General features: G+C 39.0%; 1 protein-coding gene and 1 long non-coding RNA gene across 2 annotated transcripts; one reads left to right on the forward strand and one right to left on the reverse strand.

Annotated features, from left to right (window-relative positions):
• Nucleotides 1-4,523: 4,523 nt before the first annotated feature.
• Nucleotides 4,524-10,455, forward strand: LOC582038 (histamine N-methyltransferase). Its single transcript, XM_003726929.3, has 4 exons — nt 4,524-4,674; nt 7,724-7,937; nt 9,059-9,397; nt 9,694-10,455. The coding sequence occupies exons 2-4, from the start codon at nt 7,739-7,741 to the stop codon at nt 10,044-10,046; spliced, it is 891 nt and encodes a 296-aa protein (XP_003726977.1). The 5' UTR covers nt 4,524-4,674; nt 7,724-7,738; the 3' UTR covers nt 10,047-10,455.
• Nucleotides 10,456-16,304: 5,849 nt separating this feature from the next.
• LOC115924057 lies at nt 16,305-16,846 on the reverse strand. The gene is made up of 2 exons (XR_004064148.1): nt 16,746-16,846; nt 16,305-16,538 (listed from the first exon to the last, which is right to left on the reverse strand). It is a non-coding gene; the product is annotated as an uncharacterized LOC115924057 (long non-coding RNA).
• Nucleotides 16,847-25,475: the final 8,629 nt, after the last annotated feature.

Here is a 25,475-nt window from a genome sequence, read left to right on the forward strand (position 1 = left end):
AAGGCCAATGCTTCAGCGCTTCGCGTGGAAGGGGGAAAACTGAATTCAGACAAGGAATAAGAGTCGAGAATAGTACAATAAATCGTCTTCTTTCTCTAATATCAATTAATGGAAGGTTAAAACTTCCCCGCTTCGCGCGGGAGGGGGGGGGGGAGCAGGGGGGAAGGAACTAAATTCAGACAAGGATTAGGAGTCGAGAATGGTACAACGAATCCTCTTCTTTCTCTAATAATTTCATGAAACATTAAAGCTTCTGCGCTTCGCGCGTAATGGGGGGGGGGGGGGGGAGGGAGGGGAACAGCGAGCTACCCGAATAAGAATTTGTTATATCTTTTCTCGTATATTTTGGTTATAAATAACACTTTCACAAAATACATATTATCCTCAAATTTTTGCTCGCTCGCTTCGCTCACTAGCCGAATTGTGAAACCAGAAAATTACCTTTTCGGGCATGAGGCTTCAGCCCCCCCCCCCCCCGATGAAAATGTCAAAAAAATAACCGGTATGGTGCTTCTAATATGACCTTGTCAGACGTACGTTGAGTTGAAAAACGGTCTGCGCAATTTTCAAATTTCCGGCCCCCCCTATTGGAAAATCCTGGATCCGCGCCTGGAACGTGTCTACATCTCGAGCGTTTCTGTCGGCACTGACTAACAAATAATTCCCTTTCCTGCTAGTTACCAGTTTACCAAAAATTGCTGCATATTTTCTTGAGGAAATTTGTCAGGAGGAGCATATACATTGCCTCTCCCTTACCCCTCCTCCAAATAATAATATTCCGCTTTCATATAGCACTAAATACGTCTACGATGTCTCTAAGCGTTTTACAGATAAACTATTATCCCATCATCTCCCTTTCCTTTCGACCTTTTCCTGCCTCCCCTTTTCTCTCCTTCTGTTTGCCTTCCATGAATATTTTAATTAGTAGGGGCGCATTTCCCATATATCGGTTATATCAATATATAACAATACACGATCTCCTCGCTTCCGTTCTTTTTTAATTCTAACTAAAGTACTGCACATACTTCTTTTATTTACATACAGTTTTTGAAGAAAAGAAAACTTGTCCTAAATAACTATGTGTGAATATGATCAAAGCTTGTTTCACTTTTCTATGTAATTAGATTAGGCATTCTTTTGGCACAGAGGCACAATTAACTGGTGTAACATGTACAAACTTGACAGCTTGTTCTATCGACCCTCTCACAATGTTTGTACAGTCCACCGTATACGTTAGTATCTATTTCTATGGTATGCCCGCTAGGTCAGTGATTCTTGAGTTGGTGTCTAATGTTTCAGCAATTCAATCCAATCATTTTGGGTTACTTTCTCTACCTTTCATTGTCCTGATGAGGACACGCATAAGCAATCGAACAGCAAACATCGTCTTACACCGACCTTCAGAGTCGCCACTTTATGCGACGATAAACAAAGATATCGCTAGTTTTTATACGGATGATTGAATGAAAAATGACATTGGCGCTGTGGGACCAATCTGGCAGAGCCATCTATAGACAGAGTTTGGCCAACTTGGTTTCACTTGGTCACAACATGGCGTATATTCTTTTGTTTTGTGCTTGCCCAACAAAGCAGTAGTCACCATATTGTGTTCAACTCGAACCAGGTTGGCCAAACTCTCCTAATCAATGGCACTGATATCTGGATTCTTCTTCTTCTTCTTCTTCTTCTTCTTCTTTTAATTTCCTCTTCTCTTTAAAAAAAAATTATGAATAAAAAAAAACAACCACCATCCTTCCCTCACTTGTGACTTTTTTCTCTCGATTTTCATTCTCACAGGATGATCGTCCCCCCAAAAATGCACTTTTCATCAATAAAAAAGTGATTTTTCTTAACTTAAACATAAATGTTATTTTATCCATCATATATCTGTTGGCCATTTTAAACGATATATAATATTGATTTTATTTAGTTCTATGTATAGTCATAAAAAGTTATACATTTATATAGAACATACACGTATAAGTCCTTGACACAACAAGGAAATATTTTTGTCTTCATTGTCGTCCTTTCTTTTCACCACCACCACCACCACTAACACCACCACCACTAACACCACCACCACCACCACCACCACCACCCCTGCCACCACCACCCCTGCCACCACCACTTCAAATTCCACCACCACCATCTCACCCCCACAATTACCACCGCCAACACGATGCACTACCACCACTATCTCCACCACTTCCATCACTACAACCACCACCACTACCGCCACCACCGCTACCACCATCTCCACCACCACCAATTCCACCATGAACACTTTCTAAAAATGTTATACATTATACTCCTTTAACATTATTACCATTATTTATTTGTTTAAATAATTACTATAACCTGAAAGGATATGGTGTAAATGACGGCAGATGCAGATGGTGTACATGTCCGAAGTCCCCGACATTGGCTCGCCCTCTTAGCTCAGAGCTGCGGAGGTCACAGGCAAGGAGCTCGGAGAAGTGGCTGTCGCTGGGATTCCATAGGAATAATACAGAGGGCCCGTAGAACGGCGGGGTTTTTAAAGTGAAATAGAAAGAAAGAAAAAAAGACGCTATATCTTTCATGGTTAAATAACTGTTAAAAACATACTTTAGGAGATAGTTGAGTTCTGTTGCAGAGGGCGCTACACAATATCCATAAATAAAACGAATTCTAATACTTGTGTACCACCACAAATATTCGATAATTTGAAAAAGCCGTTGAAAAAACGAAATAGCGCCATTTACGTTGTATTACAGCCAAAGCCGATATGTTGACTTTTTTATTGGCATTTTCGTGTTGGTTATATTACGCACTACCTGCCGGCCCATGTATTGTTATTTTAAATCTATTAATTAATTAACGGACACCGTATTTTTTTTAAAGTGGAGCTGAATTGATATGATCGTATTGGCTAAATTTCACACATTTTGGGGTCTAAAATTACCTTCATATCAATTTTAGGTCTTAAAAGGACACTAGAAATGTCATAGATAAGAATAAGAGCAATAACCCTGCACTTTGAAGGCATTTGCGGTCTGAAAACAGAACTCAAATATCCCTTTTAATGGTGATCCTGGAAACGGAAAAACTTACATTGAATTCTAAGGAATTGTATGTACAGGTCGTATGCATAGCAAATCATAGACATGGTAAATGCCCATAAAAGTCGTCTGGGCGGAGGCCGATATGCTTTAGTGAATTGCATCGATGTACAGTATAGAATACAAGATTTTGAAGGCAGGTTGAGGTAGCGTAAAGGAAACCTCACCCAAAAGAATAAGTGTAGGTTTTCTGGAAAATGAGATCGTGACCTTTGATGTACAATATTCCTTACGAAAATGAAATGAAGATGTTCTTGACATGATGTTATGCCTTTTAGCATGACATGGGCGCGGCCATTTTCCTGAAAATGTGACGTACCAGTTGAAATTGTACAGGTATCAAGCACCAAGATTTAGTTGAAACAAATCAGGGTTTTAGTATTGGACGAAGGTTAAGCATTTTCTGTCGTGCGCACAGATATGCGCATGCGCTATAGCAATATGGCGCATCGTTGATTTAGCAATTACCAAACTGAAGGAAAATGAGCATAAATTACATATTTTGATCATGTTGGTGCAATTATCATGTTTCTTTTAGGGATGTTATTTGTATAATAGTTATCTAATCAGGAATAAGGGCTTATACTGAAGATTATATGTGAAGATTTAATGGGATTAGCAGAAATGTTGTGTTGAAGTGTTGTTTTATTAACCAGGATATAATTGCCCTTTTATACGTTTATGTATAGGGAAATTTTTAGTGTGGGGAGGATTGTGTAATTAGAAGTTTCCACTGCTCTGTATCCGATACAGGCCAGCCTCACCGAGGCTGGCGCTGGCCTTATATAATTTGCACTTGTGTTGTTATTACACCATGTATTGGTGGTTCGCATTAAAGAATTTCGATAGCATGCAATTCGTGAATTGGTCTGATTTCTAGAGCAGTGAAACCAAGGGACGAGAACCAGTGACAAGTGTTGACAAGGGAAATTGATTACTCGAAGGATGCTCAATTGATTGATGTTGTGAACAAGATGTTTAGGTGACCGATTGCAGTCGATGGACGAATGATTGTTGATACGCCCTGTAACGTGAGCAGTGAATGACTCCAGCCATCAAGCTACGGGCATATATTTTGTCCAAACGGACGGAGAGCGCCTGGCCTGACACGGGCATCCTGACAAATACTCCGTGTCAAGCCAAGGTGGCGAACCGTGTCCGTCACAATACATTACAGGGGAACAATTGTAACCAATTCATTTAAAAATAAGTTAACTAATCTATTTCATTTATGAGAATCCTTCACCCCAGAAGAGCACCAACTTATTTATGCAATTTGCGTTCTGGCAAATGTAGTACAAAGGATGATAGCAGGTGAATGACCACACCTGGGAAGGAAGCATCCATAAATTTAAATACATTTACTTGATAAACGACTTCACATAATAGGTAAGGCGATGCCCATGTCGTGCTGAGAAACTGTTCATTATTCTTGCTTTATGCCTCTCTCTCATACGCTTTGGTGGGGAATTTTGTGGGCAAGAATATTCTCAGAATAATTAAAGTTATATCTTGGGGTTAGGTTTCCTTGAAGTGATCAGGTTCCTCTATTTCACGTATTTGCGATTCATAGGTGAGTTGATTTCCTTTTATTTTCCTTCTTTAAAAAAAAACAATTAATGGTTTTCAGCATACAAGTTGCTGTTTAAACAATCTTTTAATACTGTTTCATGTTTGTATGGTAAAGGCATCGTTTAACAATGTTAAATCTGAGGTGCATAACCCTATACGTGTTATCCGTTTCTGTGATATGGTGTAATATTGAAACCCTAAAAATAATCGCGCTTCAAAATGATCAAGAAGTGCCTCAAAAAGTAAAAATCTTTGAGTGACCGGTTTTACCATACTCGTGTTCCCCAATTCAGTGAAGTGTAATGAAACCGTTAGGCAAACGCAAAATTTGGTTTTAATTTCCAATCATAAATCTCTTGATAATCAGACAGGCGGTCGGCTTGTAAAAATCATGGGGTTCCTGACTGACCAAAAGGTTTATAATTATCATTACAGTATCATAGACAAAGCTACCCGTATCCGGACACCTACCCCCTGGACATCCCCCCCCCCCCGGATAACCACCCCCAGTCAACTACTCCCGGACAACTACCCTCAGACAACTACCCCCTAGAATAGTTGTCCGAGGGTAGTTGTCCTAGAGGATGGTTGTCGTAGGGGGTAGATGTCCGGGGATACTGGTCCAGGGGGTAATTGTCGTAGGGGGTAGTTGTCCGGGGGTAGTTGTCCGGGGGTAGTTGTCCTAGGGGGTAGTTGTCCTAGGGGTAGTTGTCCCGGGGGTAGTCGTCCTAGAGAGTGGTTACCTTAAGGGGTAGTTGTCCTAGGGGTAGTTGCCCTAGGAGATAGTTGACTGCGGTTATCCGGGGGTGGATGTCCAGGGGGTAGGTGTCCTAGAACCAAAGTTACCGGATCCCTTTAAGTATGATCGTGACGAGATTCAAGATTCAAATTATTTTATTTCTCATGGAAAAAAATAATACAATTTATAAGTATATTACAAAAAAATATACAATGAAACAAGACGAATATAATAGTAATGGCACGAGAAAAGAGGAACTAACTAGAAGCAGAGCTTGTTGAAGTATTAGTTCCTCAGAGGCTGTTTTACGATACGTCTTGAAAACAAAGTATACTGGATGTCAAAACTATTAAAAAATTATACGAATGCCCTTGGCAGTTTAGAACGTGTTCTTCTTTGGTTTCCTTCAGGACAGCAGGAAGCGAATGTATGTTTGATTTTGTTTTTAATGTATCATAATCATGTTGTATGTTCTTGAATATCGGCTTCGAAACTATAGCATGTTTCAGAATTTCACGTACGACTTGGTTGTGTTCTATATAATAATAATAATAATAATAATTCCGCTTTTAAATGTGATGTCTCTAAGCACTTAACAGATATACTATTACCCCGGTCATTGGATTCAATACTTTCCATCCAGCCAGAACATTCCAGCCAGGTGTTTATTGACGCTCAAAAAATTGTTTGACCAACAATGACGGTCGCATCCTACCGGGTACCCATTTAACACCTGGGTGGAGAGTAGCAAGTGAAGCCGTTCACTTCGTTAATGAATGCCTTCTGGACACGTTTATCTATGAATTCAATGGCTGTGAGATAAGTTGGCATTCTCTCCGATAAGATCTGATTAAATATTTTACCTATGCACCAAGTCAAAGATATCATCCGGAAATGTTCTGGTTTTGGTTTTGTTGTTTCACCAGACTTGAAAATCAATGCAACTTTTGATTCAGCGTTTGAATGGGTTCATATCAAAGCTTTGGTAACTTTCCGAATTCACATTGACGTACGGGAACTAGGAGAACTTAAGTAAGATCAATAACAATGGGGACACCGTATTTTGTACAAAAATATTCGTCCGCTTCAATCGTCAATAAAGATTAAGAGGATTAAGCCTACACTAAACAGGGACTCTTGATACCTATTGTAGCGTCAGAACTGAACTTCGAAACATTAAAATTACAAATTAACCACATATACATGTATAATATTTCCCTTTAAACCCACATCCTCCAAAACAGTATTCATAAACTGTGCATGCTATAGTGTAGGCATTAATGTACAGTGTACATGTACATGTATGTTCAGTAAGATTTCACATTCCTAAATGCCTGACCCCTTTGACCCTACAAGGACATTAGCTGACCGAAAGGGGCATGAGTCCTATAACACTGTAATATACCACTAGCCAGAGCAGGGAGTGGTCACTACGTTTTGAGCCAACAGAGCATAAGCAACGGTAGTCTGAAAATTATATCACTTGAAAGATTGTGTTAAGCTTGGAGAAAAACAGTTGGTGAGTTAAATACTTTAACCTTTGTTATTCAATTAATAATTTTAAGTGTTGTATATATATAACTTTTCTGTGTAGCTAGTGCATTGTATTTAGGCATATATCGAAAGTGGAATTATGTTAAAGAAGTTTGTGAGAGAAACATGGGAAGCAGACGCCGTACTGAGAAGCACTATCATTTATATCTATATACTTACTTTGGTCTTCCTAGTACTTTGTGATTAGATATTTTATCCAATGTTCCTGTGTTGAATTACTTTTCAAGCGATAAGCACTATTATACTATTTGTGATCATGCTTGTTAATTGTTATAAGCAATTCATTCATGTAAATTGTTACACGTCACTACTAGAGAGGTGTTTACACCCGACTGAATTTGCCTGATTATTTTGATTAATTAACTTAGCACTTAAATTAACGAACTGTAATACTATGTTGTTCATCTGTCTTGTTACAGTTAAACCATCTCCACCATCATTGATGTGCGTCAATCGTCGTAGAGCAAAGGGCTCAAGAAATAAAATACATACATGCAGATATTGGATGTGCTTATTTATTCGCGACGTCGCAAGAGTGAGAACAGATGCGTTTAACATTGTTTGCAAATATCCTAATGTAGTTGATGCTACACCTATCGTCACCTGTCTTTGGTCCAGTGATCGCAAGACACCAGGCAGCGCTGAGAAAACGTTTGACTGATCACTTATCTTGAGAAAGTCTACATGAGTGCCCACAAAATATCGTGAATCCTGAATCTTCTCATTTACTGTTCTGTTATCCTCCTCCATTTTCCAGCACAATTTAAACAAGATGGCTGAAATGAAGTACATTCTCAATGATCTAGACTACTACTCGGAGGTCTACCAAACGTACATCCGTTGTTCAGGCAGGCATGGATCCATCCAGGAATGGGTAGATACAGCATTCAAGGAAGAGGTCGTGGAGAAACTGTCCAAGAGATGCCAGTCTGCAGATCCTCTCAAAGTTTTAGGTATCGGCAGCGGAGCTGGTAAGGGCCTTTTGCATTGATCTCACATTCGCTCCGACAACAATAAATTGCTCTGGGATTTTTCATCGAAATTATAGGATTAGGGTTAGCATTACAGTTGGGTTTCAGGTTAAGTTTAAGCATAGGTTTACGGTTGGGTATAGTGTTGGATCCAGAGTTAGAGGTAGGAATTCTACAACTGCAAAAATCAGAGGAACAAGTCGGTGAAAGACTCAGCAAATTCTGATTAAAAATCAGAAAGTTATGAATTTTCGAAGTTGCGATCAGTCAAATACAATTTCCAGCTCCCATTATATTGCTCTGTACAGGTGTTGCATATTTTGCAATAACGTTATTTAGGGTGCATGTACGATTGATTATTTTCTTGAGGGAAAATAAGAAAATTCTGATTAAAAAAAACAACTAGTACAGAGCAAATGGTAAAGGACCTGGCAAGATACGTGACAGTGGCCGATTTGTGTTTGATTTATCACAACTTCAAATATTCATAACTTCCTTATTATTAATCTGAATTTACTCAAACTTTCGCTGACATATTCCTCTCATTTTTCTGCTTCTATTAAAACTAACTTGGTATCAGAGTGGAATTCCCCTTTAACAACCAGATTTAAAATGTGCTAGCAATGCCCAGCTAATGGCAGAAGCACTGCTTGACTATGAAGGTTACTTTGATGGATATAATGTTATGTCTCCTTTGGATTTCACTCTTGTAAAAAAAATTGTTTTGAAAACTATTCTCCATTCCTGTACTATCTGGAAACGATATGACAGCTATTAAGATAGAATAAGATAAAAAATCCACACTGTATATCCTTACAGAACAAAGAAATAAATGGCATATCACAAGGTTAACACCTTTCTGGCTCTCAACAGATGATATGGGTTTGGTTAACCTTGCACATTTTCAGCTCCCGTTTTATATACCTGTCTAGTGTCTTCAGTCCATCCTGTCCAGGAAAATTAATTTCTTTATGTCTATCGGTTGCTCCATATTGTTCCATTCTTGTTGCGTTTGCCTACTCCTATGTTTGTAAGACACCATGCAATAAATACATGTAACTCTGATCAGTCCTACTCTTCGATGCTATAATTCTCTCTTTCATATTTTCATCCTCCTGTAGGAAACATTGACTGTGCTATGCTGGAACAGCTCCTTCCGACATTCCCTCAGATCACCAACACCATTTTGGACCCCTCCGAGGCTCAGAACGACCGCTTTAAGAAACTGGTCAATGAGAAAGAAGATACTTTGAAGGGAGCGTCCTTTGAGTGGAAAACTGAAACCTCAGATCAGTACTTGGACAAGATCTTCAGCTGTGAGGGCGGTGCTCAGCCACCAAAATTCCACTTGATACACGCAGTACATGTCCTTTATTATGCCGCAGACTTGAAACAGACCCTGAAGAGACTACATGATATGCTTGAAGATGGAGGTCTCCTCTTTATTATCATCGTGTCTAGTAAGTAGAGAGATTGTTACAGTTCTTTTACTCTTATACTACAACTAAGTTAACAATTACATTACAGATTGCCTTACACTTGCAGTGATTCGCCATCTCTCTTTCTCCGTACCCTCCCCACTCCTCTCTCTCTCTCTCTCTTTCTCTTTCTCTCGCTCTCTTTCCCTCTCACTTTCTCTTTGTCTCTCTTTGTCTGGCTGGCTGTCTGTACCCCTATCTCTCTCTCTAGACTCAACATCTCTGTCTCTGGTTCTGATGCTATCTTTATGACTATTGTTTTGCTTCCTTCTTTTCAGGGGAGTGCACTATCATCAAAGTCCATGAAAATATGAACGAGATCGTGACTGACTTGAGGCCCGTCCTGCTGACCGATGAGATGATAGGAGCTACCCTAGACTCCCAGAACATGCCTTACTCCGGAGAACAGGTCACTCGCTACATCAAAGGAACATCCGTCTTTAAGGAGGGCTCTCAGGACGGTGACCACCTCCTCGACTTCTTGACCCACTCTAAAGATTTCCGCAAGACGGCGCCAGACAATCTCAGGGAGAGTGTCCTCAAGTACTTGAGAGATCCTGAATGCTCTATGGAGAAAGATGGTGAGATCCTGTTCTTCAGATATTGGGTGCCCATGTCTGTCCCTAAGTGATTGTTCTCTACTGTGGTCCCAACCATTCTTTTTGGTTAACTGTATTATCATTTTCAATCTCAATCAAGATGATGTTTGATTTGTCATGAGTAATGCTTACGTAATGCTTAAAATACAATTTCGTTTTGTCCTAATTCTGATCACAATTGGATTGTAAATTGTGCAGAAGGTTTTATGTACATGTATTTTTGTATCATCTGTCATCCTGGCCGTCCATGATAACAAATAATATAGTCAAAGTCTTAAAATCAACTGTTAACCCATAAGACAGCTTTATAATCCTGGTCCTAAATTAAACACCACTATGTAATCATGTACATGTGTATAATATAGCTTTGAGCTATAGGTACAACCATGAAATGCTCACTTCACCCGATGAGAATAAATCGAAAGCTTTTGTCAAGTTTAACCTATGCATCTTGTGAATTCTATCTTCGATTGTGAATTGACATATTTTCTGCCATGGGTGTCGATCCCGGGGGGGGGGGGGGGGGGGGATATACCCCCCCCCCCAATATTTCAGGTGGGGGGTGGCCTGTACAATCATCCCCCCCCCCCCCCCCAATAATTCACCCTCAAAAAAAATAAAATAAAAATTTATGGTGAGAGCCCGATGAGAGTAGTTAATGGTTATTACTCGCAAGATGACCATCAATACACACATATTGTTATCTCATTTTCATAATACATACATATATACGAGGTAAATGAGACAACCGTATATGAGACAAGAATAAATTTAATTCTCGCTCATACGGCTTCATCAGGAATTGATGAATTTATTCAATGTGTTCAATCAACAGCATCATAGAAATGCAGTGCGCCAAATGCAAAGACGCAGCGTTAAAAAGCAACGAGCTAAATGTTAAGCGCGAAGCGCAAAAGTAGCAATCTAGTACAGCGGATAAGCTCCCAATATAATGAAAATTGTGCACTTTTTGAGAAAAGCATGAAACTTCTAGCATAATTAGTTTAGACCATAAGATTTATTTTCAGATGTGGAGGGAAGTCAGATTTGACCTCTGATGACCCTGAGAGGTCAAATCCAAAATGGCCGCTATTCCTCATGGTCTAATGTACAAACACACTTAACTTTTGAACCAAATAGTCCAGAAAAAACGTTTAAGGTGTCATTTCCAACTAACTTGGGGATGCCAATTCATTTGGTAACACTTTTGAGATCGCTTGAACTTAGGGTTTTGCATTTAGGTCAAGGTCAAGGTCAAAATTGATTAAAACATAGCAAGTTTTGAATAGTTACAAAATGTTTTCCCATTTTTTTGTCCCCTTATGTTCTCAAATTTCTTTAGGAGTGGTTCCCCTGCATAGTTCCCCTCCTTAATCCCTTTCAGTTGGTTTATTTCACATTTCGATTTGACCTCTGATGACCCTGAGAGGTCAAATAAGAAATAGCGCCAGTCCGCAGCATGGTCTAATAATTGTACAAACACGCTTAACTCTTGAACCAAATAGTCCAGCAAAACGTTTAAGGTGTCATTTCCCACTAACTTTGGGATGCCAATTCAATTGGTAATACTTTTTATTACGCCAGAACTCAGGGCTTTTGCATTAAGTCAAGGTCAAGGTCAAAATTGACTAAAAAATAGCAAGTTTTGAATGTTTACAAAAAGTTTTCCCATTTTTTTGTCCCATTATGTTCTCAAATTTCTTTAGGAGTGGTTCCCCTGCATAGTCTCCATCGTAATCAGTTAGTTTATTTCACTAATTATAGCACCAAACCATTACTTGTCTTGTAACTGACCATTTGCATATAGCATGGTCAGTGGGCAGCTAGCAGCGCTCAAAATACACGGGGGCGGTGGGCGATTCGCCCCCGTGAGCTACATAATCGCCCCCGTCAGGTTGCTCACGGGAGCGATTGCAAAATTAAAAATCGCCCCGGTGGAATAATAAAATAAAGATTATCTTTTCTGTTATAACTTAAACACAATATTGAGTTTCAATTTTCAAACCTAAACCAATGAAATGGAACTAAGATTAGAGTGCAAGATTTCTCGTTTTATGAGTAGGCCTATTATTACCGATTCAGCTCGCAGTGCAGTGCCGCCGTCAGCAGTGGTTATAGGCCTACTGCGCCATTAGTAGCGGTGCGTGTGCACGCGGCTGCCGCGCCATGTCTGCTGGAGCTGGAGGCGATCGCGCAATGGCAGAAACATGGTCATGGCCTGGAGAATTTTTTCGTTGGCAGCAAATAATGAACCTCGACCAGTAAATCAATATTAGGGACTTTTAGATTTGCACGATGAGAACGTGGACTGCAACGTGTGACCTCCTTTTAAGGCACTGCCAGTGCTTAAAAGGACGTCACATGTGACTGCCAGTGCCTTAAAAGGACGTAACACGTCCACGCAAATCTAAAAGTCCCTTTTGAGGAGAAGAGGAAGACCAAAATGTCGTGGAATGATATGGTAACATGGGCAGATCTACGGGGGGGGGTAGGGGGTTTAACCCACTCCTCCCACCCCACCCCCGCCCCCCTTGGGCTGCCACGTGAAAATGTGATATTAAAGCGGGGGGGGGAGGGGGATGCTGGAGAGGAGGACTACTAATCTATTTAATTTTTTCAGGGGGCGGGGGAAGTGAAGCACCGTTTTAGCATGACTTTCTTTTTAACTCTTACTTTCACCTATCTCAGATAACCCTAAGTTTTTGGTTGCTGCTTTATATGTAGTTGATAATGCATGATTAAAATAAAGAGAGAGAGAGAGAGAACCACCATCATTTTGCAATGGTTCAGGGTTCGTGTAATGTACATTTGAAACCATTTCTTAGCGTCTCAACCCTAAAAAAATAGCAAAACTATTTTTGAGGAAAAGCATTATACTGAATTAAATAAAGAATAATAGCTTTGTATTGGATCAAACTAATACTGATACGGGCTAAAGACAATGTGGTATTTGTATAGAGGTATTCCAAAATGACATTCTGATAATCAACATTTGTTCAGGTATCATAATGTATATACGCATAATACAACTGATCTTTATGATTTCTTAACGTGACATAGCTTCTTCTCCCTCTGCAAACAAAACAGAAAACAAGGTTATTTAATAAAAGGACCATGCGACAAATAATCATTGTGATTCAAATTGATGCAAGGATTTTTTTGAATAAGCAATGCTTTTCACCAGAATCTTCTTTGTAAAAACGACTTTTACAAATCTCAGCCATGCAATTCTGCCACTGTGCTGTAAGATCACTTTCAGATTAGGAGAATTGTATTATGTAATGGGTATTTTAAATTGAATGGAACGTCTCAACTCAGTAAGCATGGCTGAGATTTGTAAAAGTTGTTTTTTACAAAGAAGATTCGGGTGAATAGCAGTGCTTATTCAAACAAATATTCGCATCAATTTGAATCACAATCATTATTTGTCGCTTAATCCCTTTTAATGACCTTGTTTTCTTTCTCGTTTGCAAGGGGAGAAGAAGATATGTCACGTTTAAAGACATAAAGATCAGTGTTGTATGCGTATATATTGTATACACAGGCCAGTAACAGCTATGTAGCTTGTAAATTTGTAAGAGGGAAAATGCTGATTGAAATGATAATGATGAAATAGCAAATAATTGAGGAGTATCATAGGTACCAATTCAATGGATATTTGTATAAAAAATAGCCCCCGTCAGTACTAAAAGAGCCCCCGTGAGAAGGCTCACGGGCGCTCTTTTTTTTGGGGGGGGGGGGAAGAGCCCCCGTGGACAAAAAAATAATTTGAGCCCTGTACAAAACACTACTGGATGTGTTCATTCTACTTGGCGTGGATCAGGAGAAGGCCAAGGGGATACAGCTCGTTAATTAACGCCCGCAGGCTTCTCCGTCGCAACCCCTGAGAACAGTGATGCCTCTGCCACAGTCCCCCGCACATCCCCTACTCCGATCATCGCAAAAGTTTGTTAGGAAGGCAGATCGGGATCTCATCCTATCCACTTTCGAGAACCTGAAGCGGCCGCCGAGGGCAGCACAGCGGCTAGTCCAGAATCAGTCCGTTCTTTGATTTGTATTCTTATATCCCACGCATCGATCTCACACACAGCGCGGTCTCAAGCTCCACTGATCGCGCTATCCCTCAAATTTTCGCCCATTCTTTACAATTCGCCGTCAATGACTTTGCCATCGGACACATCACCATCGACACCATCGACATTGTAAAGAATATCTCCGTATTCTTCATCGTCGCCTAACCAATCTTCTACGTCATTCTCGCTTCCATCGACATCGCCATCGTCTTCGTCTTCGTAGGAGACGTCGTTGCGGTGGGCGACGTCGCCGTTGATCCGGGATGCAACCTGTCTGACCACGCCAAGGACATCTACGGGACGAAGCTTTCTGAGCGACCATGAGAACCCTTGGGCCTCTCTGTCGTAAACTGACCAGAAGGAGAAAAAGAAAACGTCGTCGGTTGAAAGCTTTTTGGAACACTTTTAGTTATCGGATAGCCTATGCAACAAGTTAACAACAACAACAACAATGCAATACCTAATAATTTATGCAATATACAAAGATTCGTGATACTAGATAGGCCTACAACTTACTACATAATATGTACAATATACACTATACAATATACCATATAGGCCTTCACTGCGGCCCATAAAGTTGAAATAATATTTTCTTACCTCTTCTCCTGAAATGATTGTGGCATTATGATGTTGGCCTATAATTATTGACAGATGAAGTGAATGGGTGGTATTCTCGAAAGCGGCCTAAGTTAAACTTGGCCTAAGTTAAACCGTGGTTTAGTTAGGCCAGGCTTAACTTAGGCCGCTGACCTAAGTCATTTTCATTTCTCGAAAGGTGGCCTAACTGATCCATGGTTTAAACCTGGCCTAACTTAGTCCATGGATTATTCACCATGGTTACGGTTTCTGCACATGCTCAGTACCGAAGCTGCGACGTCACAATGCACTAAGACAATGGATGCGTGCAGTGTGGAGAGGATGCATCACCTCGACAACTTGAGCAATATGACGTCACAATGCACTAAGACAATGGGCTAAGACAATGGATGCGCGCTGTGTGGAGAGGATGCATCACCTCGACAACTTGAGCAATATGACGTCCAGGGACGGCGGAGCGACTTCCAAAGCGGGGGGCAGCACCAAGAAAAAGGGCACTTGCTGGAATTGTATCATTGTTAAAAGGGAAATTATCAGAGGTGAAAAGGGTCACATATCGCACCTGAAAAGGGGCATTGAACATATTTTAAAAGGGGCACTTATGAGAATGAAAAAGAGGCACTTATAATAAAGGAAATGTGCATTTGTTGAAAGAAAAGGGGCACCGATAATTTTGTTAATAGGGGCACCTCTCAGATTTAAATAGGGCAATTATCAGAGGTGAAGGGGCACTTCTGAAAAGTGAAAAGGGGCACTTATTGCAAAGGAAATGGAAACTTGTCGAAGGAAAAGGGGCCCGTGTCAAAATTAAAGGAGCACTTATCAGAGGTGAAAAGGGGAAGGGGCACTTTACCTATGGAAAAAGGGGCACTTCTTGCACAGTTAAAAGGGAACTTTCCTATATAAAAAGGGGCATTTGAAAAAGGGGGCATTGTACCCCCCCCCCAACTCTTTCTTCCTATCTCCATCTCTCTCTCTCTCACACACACACACACTATCTCACATCATTGTTTATTTCTCTCACCATTAAATTGTTCTTTCTCATTTGGTTCCCTTTCTCTTTTACTCCATCTCTCTCTCTCTCACACACACACTATCTCACATCATTGTTTATTTCTCTCACCATTAAATTGTTCTTTCTCATTTGGTTCCCTTTCTCTTTTACTCTATCTCTCTCTCTCGCTTGCTCTCTGTTCTCTCACTGTTCAATTTTAAGACTTTTTCCATGTATAATTCAATGAACCCAACAGTATGCACACTTAAAATCAAAAGATATGAAAGGAGTATTGTATATAACATATCAACAATTATGTTCAATTTATTTAATTTTCTTAAAACAGAAAAGATTGTAATTCACGATGAATACGATTATAAAATTGAAGGTCAAATATTAAGCTCCAATAGCCTCATAATCTGCTACTTGAAACTATTAGAATTAAATGTTATGTATTTGTTACACTAATTTCTCCTATTTTTTTAAAACAAAGCTTAGTCTACTTTTGAGCCGTGTTTCTTTTGCAGGGAATCTGTTATATCATGACTTGCACTATATTATAAAACGCATTATAAAACATAATTTCTTAAATGATTCAAAATCACAATTTTTCCAGTGAAACAATGAACATCTGATGTACATAAAAACATCCTTATGAGTGATGGTTGCTTTGTGGTTCACACACACAACAAGGACATATCAGGCTTTTTATCAATGGTTGCTTGTTTGTTACCATAGCTTCATGTTATGAGGATTATAATACACAGGTTTTGATCCCCATGCAGTCACAGTTACAGCAGATGGAGTCTGGTTCATTGAAGAGGCTAAGTAGAACTTCATAGTCCTTGCAAGTATGTCTGTTGAATGAAAAGAGAAAAGAATGAAAGGAAGCACATTGAAACCTATTTCTGTTAAACATTAAAAAGGTCTTGCATGTACATTGTGGTAAAAGTGGAGTGCATATTAATCAATTACATGAAAGTATTGATGGAAAAATGTGAATGAACAAATGCCATCCTTGAAGTACCTAGGCATACAAACAACAACTTATTCTTACAGCCTACCTGTCAGAAATTCAGCAGCTCAGTAGTTCTCCTTCCTCTCTCTGAATTTGTCTCAGTTATCAGGGAATTTGCCTTCATTTATTTTACTGAAGAAAAACATCTTCCTGAAACAAAAATAAAAAGGTTTAGACCTCATTAAAATATCAAAGATCTACTCCATTGATAATTGGTCTTCGTTATAGTGTCAATCATATTCTAAGTTTTCCAAAAAAACTTAAGGCGCCTTTCATGTAGGCAGTGACTAGGCACCCCCTCCCCACTCAGTTACTAGTAATCATTGATTTACAGAATGACTACCGGTATCTCTTTTAAAGTCAAGAACAAACATACACATTCTTGCAGTACTATCTCATAAATGTGCTTGCACCAAGTTGTACTTGCCATGTCATGGCCTAAGAAAGCCCTAAGTAGTTAAAGTCTATAGCGAAGTTAGTCCCTTTCCTGAAATCAAGTCTACATCTTACTTAGATAACGAGCCGACAGTTGGCCTAACCTAGATGTAAACGCAGCCTGGAATGGAGATTTTACAAGGCCCTAATCGTTAGAGCCCAACTTTTCCATTTCAGTTCAATCTAACATTAGACCAAAGATTGTCTTTGTTTATGTTATCTCCCAAAATGAGCTTGAAAGGGGAAAAAGTAAAAGTAAAATTTACTGCACTGTACTGTAGTCTGTAGGTCTCTAAGTCTTATTTGTTCCAGAATTGTTAGTGGTAGGTTTGAATTTTCTTCTGACCCAAATTTGAAAGTAGTTATTCAACTGTTGATTATTTGTGTCTTATTTTCAGATAGTTTCGCCCAAAAGTCTAGGCCAAGCTGTCACTGTCAGGAATGACTGGTAGCCATGGCAATCGAGCTGAAATATTAGCTCGTGCCCATGTAAAATGAATAAAAGTTTGAGTGTAGGTTGCACCTACATTTATTAGACAAAACAATTTTAAATAACTTCATAATGTACCTGTAGACACATCTGCAGATTCATAAATTCAGCAGATCTTTTTGATACAAATTGTATAAACATGATTTAGTTTACAAAATTTAGGCGTAATTACAGCTTTACTCACCAGCAGACTTTCCAAGAAAATGGAGTATCTATTTTTTCCTGTTCAGGAAATAACTGGTGTTGGGCCAACTGGCTTGGAGATGCCTATGTGGATGCAATCAATAGCACCGACCATATTAACGCCAGGGAAATGGCAGTAATTATACAATTCATGTTGGGTCTGCACTCTGCAGGACTGCCTCTCTTGCTGAAGGAATTGTGATGTATTGCTCCCATCTCCTGGCAATGGCTGTTGAGATGGACTTCACAAGGCTGGACACCACAGCTTGGGAGAGGCCTTTTTTTCTCCATCCCCATGCCATGCATCAATTGAAAAGAACCTGAAATAGCAGAAAATCAAGATGAAAAAATATGTTGATATTTGATAAGAAATTACAATTTCTCTGTAGACGTCTAGTTTACTAACAAGTATTATAAGCCTAAACTACTGTAACATTATCAGCAAATGTAGACCTATGTCAAAAAAAGGAAGCTTCTGTCCATTTCCTTTCAATTTGTATTAGACCTGTCTAGACTAGACTCTTATTGATGAAATTAAGATCTAGTCTAGAGCCAGCTAGAGGTCTAGGTCTAGTAGTAGGCCTAACATTTAAAAAAAAAATGTTTTCTTGGGGGTGGTTATGAAAATCATCATCATCCTGTAGGAAATGATCGCACCAACAGCCACAACTAGCACTGCAGCTCAGGCAGAGGTGATACCAGACCGAAATTTCTGTCTCTTTCGTTCGTTAGCCTCTGATTTGGGTAGGGTCGGCTCCTGAAAGAGAGGAGCCGACCAAATCAGACTCTGATTTGGTCGGTTCCTCTCTTTCAGGAGCCGACCCTACCCAAATCAGAGGCTAACGAACGAAAGAGACAGCTAGATCTAGATTTAGGCCTAGTGCTAGTCCACTTTTAGGCAACAGCGTCTCGAAAATCCACTATAAAAGTAGTTTCTACGTCTAGCAATGATATTTTTAAGGTGATGTTAAGGTGGTATAAGCGTACGAAAGTACAATAGTGCCAAGAAAAAAATTACCCGGTAAGAAATTGCTCAATCTCAGGAAATGAAAATGTTAACAGACAATTATTTGCACGTATGGGACTGCTCTGCGAACACTGTGAACATTTACCAAGTTTCCCCCAAATTTATTCAGTTAAAAGCATTTTAGATTATCACCAGTACAGCAACATGAAAGTAACAAAAATACTTTATTAGCTGGTGTAACTTTCATGAGCGCTTATCCATACAAAAGAGTGTAAATTGTTATCAAATATAGAAATTCAAATGCAAAACTTACCGTTCACTCTCCGCGGACAGTCGATTTAACTAAAAAGTGACGTCACACGAAGTTAGGCCGAACTATGACGTATTTAAACCTGCCCTCTGAGCGGCCTAAAGTTAGGCCGAACTATGACGTATTTAAGCCTGGCTTATCTTTAGGCCACCTTCGAGAATAGCAAAAAAGATAGTCCATGGTTTAAACCAGGTTTAGGCCACTGATTTAACTTAGGCCGCTTTCGAGAATACCACCCTATATCTTCTCAAGCCTGACAACGACTACTGGGAGCCAGCCGTTTATTCAGTATGAATGTTTAAAGGGAGTGTAGCCTGGCAAATACTGGTTGACGCCACCTACGTCTTCTTTTGGACAACTGCACGTAAATGAATTGACTTGATTGACGGTAGTCAGCGCGCGCTAGCAATTGCGAAACAGACCGAGGTTTTCATCACGCTTGGTTTCGCGTATGATGCACGCACGTGATTGCTGCGGTCGCGCCGTTCAAAGTGGTGTTACAGGCCATGGGAAAAACACGTAGTCTTGTCATGATACACTCCCTTTAATTGTCTAATCTATGTGACAACTTTAGATAGGTCAATAACCTTCTGTGAAGATATCAAATTTATCGTTCAAGAATAGATCATAACTAATCTGGGAATGGCTAATGGGTATAAAAATTCGCTTTAAATATCGACGTGATGATCCTAGAAAAAAAATCAAGATATTTGACTGCCATTAATGTAGAAAACTGCTATTAACACTTTTTATATCATTAATTTTGGTTAAAAGGGGGAATTTGGCAGCCATTTTGTGTGACGTCATATATCTCAAATTGCTCAAATTGCAGAGTGTCAGCAATCAAATTCTTTAAATTGATGGTCTAAGGAACTATAATAAAAAAAAAAATTAAAAACCCAACTATAGACCCCAAAACAAGGTATATTGAGATGGCTGCCGGACTCTATGGAAAAGCATAGCTTGTTGTGGATAGGCTTCTTAAATTATAAATGACATAATTAACTAAAGTTACGTTTATAAAAATACAAATACGCGTTAAAACACGGAAAGGGTGATAAACAGGGATACATGAACCGATACTTACAATTAACCACAAAAGCCAAGGGAAAGGGAAGGGAATATATCTGCAGCTTATTGCAACAATAGTACATAGTTGGCATGGCCATGCCGTTTTTTACCAATTGACATTGTAATCAACAAAAGTATACTGCTTGGAGACAAATATTATCAGGAATCGTGCAGGAATGACAATATGTATTCAAATAATGAAATTTCAATTTTCTTTTGAATACATGAACACTTATAAACCTTTTAGTCAGACAATCGAGGGAATTCCAGAACTTTGGACCTGTATAATTATATTAAGGTACATGTATTTTGTGCAAAGCGTGTTCTCGTGCTTGGAAGGTGATAGAAAAGCGTCTGTCGGGTAGGATAGACATGCGTGAACTTGATTTCTTTTCTTAAACAATATTATAGTGCCTGGGGCATTTCGTTGTTATTCAGCTGAAACATTAGTTAATGCCTATAGAATGTAGACACAATAATAAAAGACTACAGACCAAATTTGTATTGGGTATGTAGTTATGTGCACAGACGGCTCCAACTACATGGAAACGGTGTTCAATAAAAATTTGATACTTGAAACGATGGCACCGACTGATTTTACATTAAAATGTGCCCAAATTGCCCAGATTGTATGTTTTAGTAGCCCCACGACTTTTACAAACTGATCGCCTGTCTGATTATCAAGATATTTATGATTGAAAATCGAAATAAAATTTTGCGTTTGCCAAACGTTTTTCATAACACTACAGTCTATTGGGAAAAACGAGTATGGTAAAACCGGTCACTCAAAGGTTTTTTTGAGGCACTTCTTGATCATTTTGAAGCGCAAATTTTGTTAGGGCTTCAATATAACACCATATCACAAAAACTAATAACACATAGGGCCGTGCATTACAGATTGAACATTGTGTCTCCAGCATTTTTCAATATTGTAATGATTCGACAACTATGTGTTTTTGAAAGGTATAATTATTTAATTGATTGATATTATGACATGGTTATTATGTGTATTTTAACTTTTGTTAATAATATATAATGTACAGTCATGTACCTAGTTTGTATAAATTTGTAATTTACTTTTATCATAATGAAAAATGCAGAATTAAATTCAAACAATACGTTTCAATAGAAAGAAATTACGTTTGTCGTTGATACTGTGGACGATCAGGAGAAGGTATAGGCAAACGATGAGGGTGATGAGGAGGATGGTGATCTTTTTAGAGTGACGTCGCAAGTGAGGCATTTTAGACAGAACGCCTGAAATCTCACCTGGGTAAATCGAGATTTTGAAAGGAACATATATCATCAATATCGTCATCATTAGTGCCATCTTTAACATTTAATTATCATCAGCATCATAATTATCTTCATCAATCCATTATCATCATTATAATGTGATCATCATTGTTATCTATAATTATCTTCATCATCATCATCATCATCAACATTTTTTGTCATGAAAATAATGATAGTAATAATGAAAATAATCATCATGATCATCATCATTCTCAACAACTACCGTCATCATTATTATCATCAGCGCCACGTTATCATAATGATTCTCATTATTCTCAAAATTATCCTCCTCATCATATTTGTCAATTACCATCATCATCATTCAAGGGCGTATCTAGGGGGTGTTGTGGGTGTTTAAACACCACCCCCCCCCCTTGGCAAAGGGGGGGTAGAATTTTAAAGACACCCCCCCCCCCCCTGTCAAACTCACAGACTCAAGACTCAAGAGTTGCGATTGCTCCGAATCAATCGCAATACAGTCTCCTGTCTCTTATGTACATAGTTGCGATAAACCGTAACTGTTTATAAGACTGCACCTTGCTGTATAATTATATCAAGACGATTAACTTCAAACTTTGTAGTACATGTTTCCACGTCTAATCTATGAACCCACGGTGAATTTGATAATATCTACTTGCCTTGTAGTGCTCCAACATTATTCAGGGACCCGTAATTCAAGTCTTCATATTAAACCAAGATTCCTTTTTATACTGCCACTTAATTCTTCCCTGCACTTCGATAAGAGTTGACACGGTTTTAACCTTATTGAGATTTTAGCGGTTACACTGCCGAACTTTTCTTTGAAAATAGAGATGTCAGGATGAAGTTATGACAGTGAAATGGATTCTAAAAACCGGTGTGAGGACGAAAAAGGTAAGTTTCAATATAAACAGATAACGGTGACAATTGACCTTTTGAATGACTTGCCGAAACGTATGTTTGTAGGGAGCACGAATGTGCTGTGATAAATGTATCAGAACGGAGTTGGTGAGCCATGTAGCGTGACTAGTGTCCCGCGAAGTTTTTCTATACCTTTGCTCATTTGCTTATTGTTCGGGTTCCATAATTAAAGAGATCATTTAATATGAAGCAATTGTCGGGGAGTCTCCGAACCATGAAGTCATGATCGGGCTTATGATAAAATAACGACAGTGGAGATATTGATTTGTTGTGAGACGGCCTGCATGAAAACAATACAATGAATCGAACATGATACACTAACGAATATTATACAACATAATGATTACACTTTGAACATAGAATATACGTAAAGAATTCTACCACCAGATATCAACGTTGTGAATGAGAATGGTTCGGGAGTTGCACTATGAATTATGATTATATTGTCAACAACCTTCTCTGGACAATATAATTGAACATAATAGAAGAGTGAATATGACATAAAAACTATTACACTTTGAACATAGAATATACATCATGAATAACATCACCAGATATCTACGTCGTGATTGAGAATGGTTCGCGAATTTCAATTAAAATTATACTAAGCAATGCCAATCAAAATTCTCTCAAAATTCATCACTTTTTAAATCAAATTTGTCAGATTGGTATGCAAGTATACTCACTTACCTCTCATTTATCTAACACATTTCTGACATATCCCTTAAAAATGGACCAATATACTACTGTACACTGTACAAAAAGAATGTTGGGTCGTCAAGGTATACCTGTGTCCGACCAAATTGTAGGTCTAACTTAGGCTACTTTTGCTTAATTTGATCGTGATTGAGAAATTTAGATTTGCCATTCAATTTCCCCAAATTTGGTCGGACACAATCATATTGTGTTTTTAATTGTGCTCAAAGATCCACAATTCATTTTGTTCAAAGCATAATTAATTCTGTGATATATACCATCACATTCATTTGATAAGTGGAAAGATCCATGATAGGGGATCCACAACTATGATTTAAAGCCCCACTGTCCTACTTGTAGCTACTTGCTCCCTCTATATAGAAAACTTCCCCAATCGGTGCCTGTTGGTCCCCCATGATCCTCTTTTCTTATGTTAGTTGAGAGCTGAGTTAATGAGATAGCCACCTGTCAGTAACTTCGCTGTGTGGTTTAATCCCTTCTGGCCCAGTAGTATTGACGATCTTTAAAAAGATACTGATCAAATCTTTATTGGAAGAAAACAAATCCTCCTCCTGTTCCTCTTCTTCTTCTTCTTCTTCTTCTTCTTCTTCTTCTTCTTCTCCTCCTTTCTTCTTCTTCTTCTTCTTCTTCTTCTTCTTTTTCTTCTTCTTTTCCTCCTCTTTTCTTCTTACTCTTCTTCCTCCTTATTCTTCTTCCTCCTTATTCTTCTTCCTCCTTATTCTTCTTCCTCCTTTTCGTCCTCCTCCTCATCGTCGTCCTCCCTTTTTTTTTATTCTTCTTATTATCCGTTTACTTTTCTTAAACGCCGGGACTATGCAGCCTGCCGCGATAGATGAATCTAAAATAAGAAAGGAATTTAATACTGTTAGTTGCATCAGAGGAATACTTCTTAAAAGCGTGATCATCATCATCATCTTCACCATCATCGGACTCACCTCGGTTCCGATCTCGCCAATATCAAAACTTAAAAGAAGTCGTCAAAAATTCTTGGAACGTCTTTCACACTTTTCATAGTTTGAAATCCGCGCGGTAAGAATCACAAACACTTAATGTTTCTTTCGCTCAGAAAAAATGAAACCGAGAAATATCGATGTTTTATCATAACTTAATCACAATTATAATTATTAAATGACACATATCTTTAAAGCTTAGGAACTCCTTTTTTATTTGATGTAATTCATATGATGCATATTTCACGCATGGGTCATTAAAAATAATTTGAAGAGAGGAAACCAAAAAGTCATTTGGCGGACGGTATCTGAATTTTAAAGAATAAATCACATTTCTAAAAAGTTCATTTTCTGCCCTTTCATATTACACCTCAATCAGGAAAAATGAGCCAGGAATAAGAATGTTTAAAGTAATGCTTGCATTTCAATAATTTGATTAAACGAACTTTAAACGAATTCTTTTCCACTGGCTGCCTGCCGTAGCAACAAACAGAGTTGACAAAAGACTTAACTCCGTTTCGTTTAAAGCTTATCTGCCATAGTTTACAGGAGGGATTATAGCCCCCTGCAAGGTCACTGGACAGGTGGTTATCTCATCAACTCAGCTCTCAGTTAACATAACAAAAAGAGGATCATGGGGGACCAATGGTCACCGATTAGGCATTGTTTGTTATATAGAGGGCGCAAGTAGCTACAAGTAGTGCAGTGGCCCTTTAAGATCTGCCATACATCAAGTTTTTCGTTCGCTTTGGGCATGGCTGATCGTCAACGAAATGGAGTTAAGGAGGGGGGGTCTATTTCTTTTTGCCCGATCTTTTTTCGAGGCCAAAGAAATGTTAAAAAAAACTGTAGAAAAAAAAAAAGTTTCGAGATAATTCGAGACGAAATAATATCTTCTAAAAAAAAAAAAATCCTTAAAAAAACATTTTGAAGGAAGAAAAAAATGTGGACAAAATAATAACAAGAGAAAAAAAAGATCCTAGGTAATTTGGGTAATTGGTGACATACAGTCCTCAAGAGGTCGACATGCATTGATTAAAAATATATTCATTTCCCAAGCTGGTGAATACAGTGGCGGATCCAGGGAGGGGGCCCGGGCCCCCTCCCCTGGGAAAAAACAGGTAAAACACGTTAATTTTACCTTCATTTGTATACAAAAAGGAGACAGGCCCCCTCCCGTGGTGCTCAAGGGAGGGGGGGGGGTCGCAATTTTAACATTTTCGGGGGCGACAAAAAAAAGTGCTCTCCTCCCCCCCCCCCCCCCCCCCCAGCTTATTCATCGGCTGGCTGTTTCGCCGCTAAATATTTTCTAACGAATTGGGCCCCCTCTTTGGCCCCCATTCCCTTGGCGCCGGGTGGATCCGCCCCTGTCTGCAAACACTATATGTTGTTATATCGGGCAAGCCTCAGGCAATTTCTTAGGTTGTCAAGAACAACTGTAGTGAAAGTTTATTGAA

This window comes from Strongylocentrotus purpuratus, unplaced genomic scaffold (assembly GCF_000002235.5).
Source record: "Strongylocentrotus purpuratus isolate Spur 01 unplaced genomic scaffold, Spur_5.0 spur5_scaffold_15, whole genome shotgun sequence".
NCBI classification, from domain to species: domain Eukaryota; kingdom Metazoa; phylum Echinodermata; class Echinoidea; order Camarodonta; family Strongylocentrotidae; genus Strongylocentrotus; species Strongylocentrotus purpuratus.

Excerpts from the sequence above, each read along its gene's own strand:
- LOC582038 (XM_003726929.3), top strand. The coding sequence starts at position 7,739 with ATGGCTGAAATGAAGTACATTCTCAATGATCTAGACTACTACTCGGAG. Across the intron at positions 7,938-9,058 it reads AGGTATCGGCAGCGGAGCTG|GAAACATTGACTGTGCTATG; the intron begins GTAAGGGCCTTT and ends ATCCTCCTGTAG. Across the intron at positions 9,398-9,693 it reads CTTTATTATCATCGTGTCTA|GGGAGTGCACTATCATCAAA; the intron begins GTAAGTAGAGAG and ends CCTTCTTTTCAG.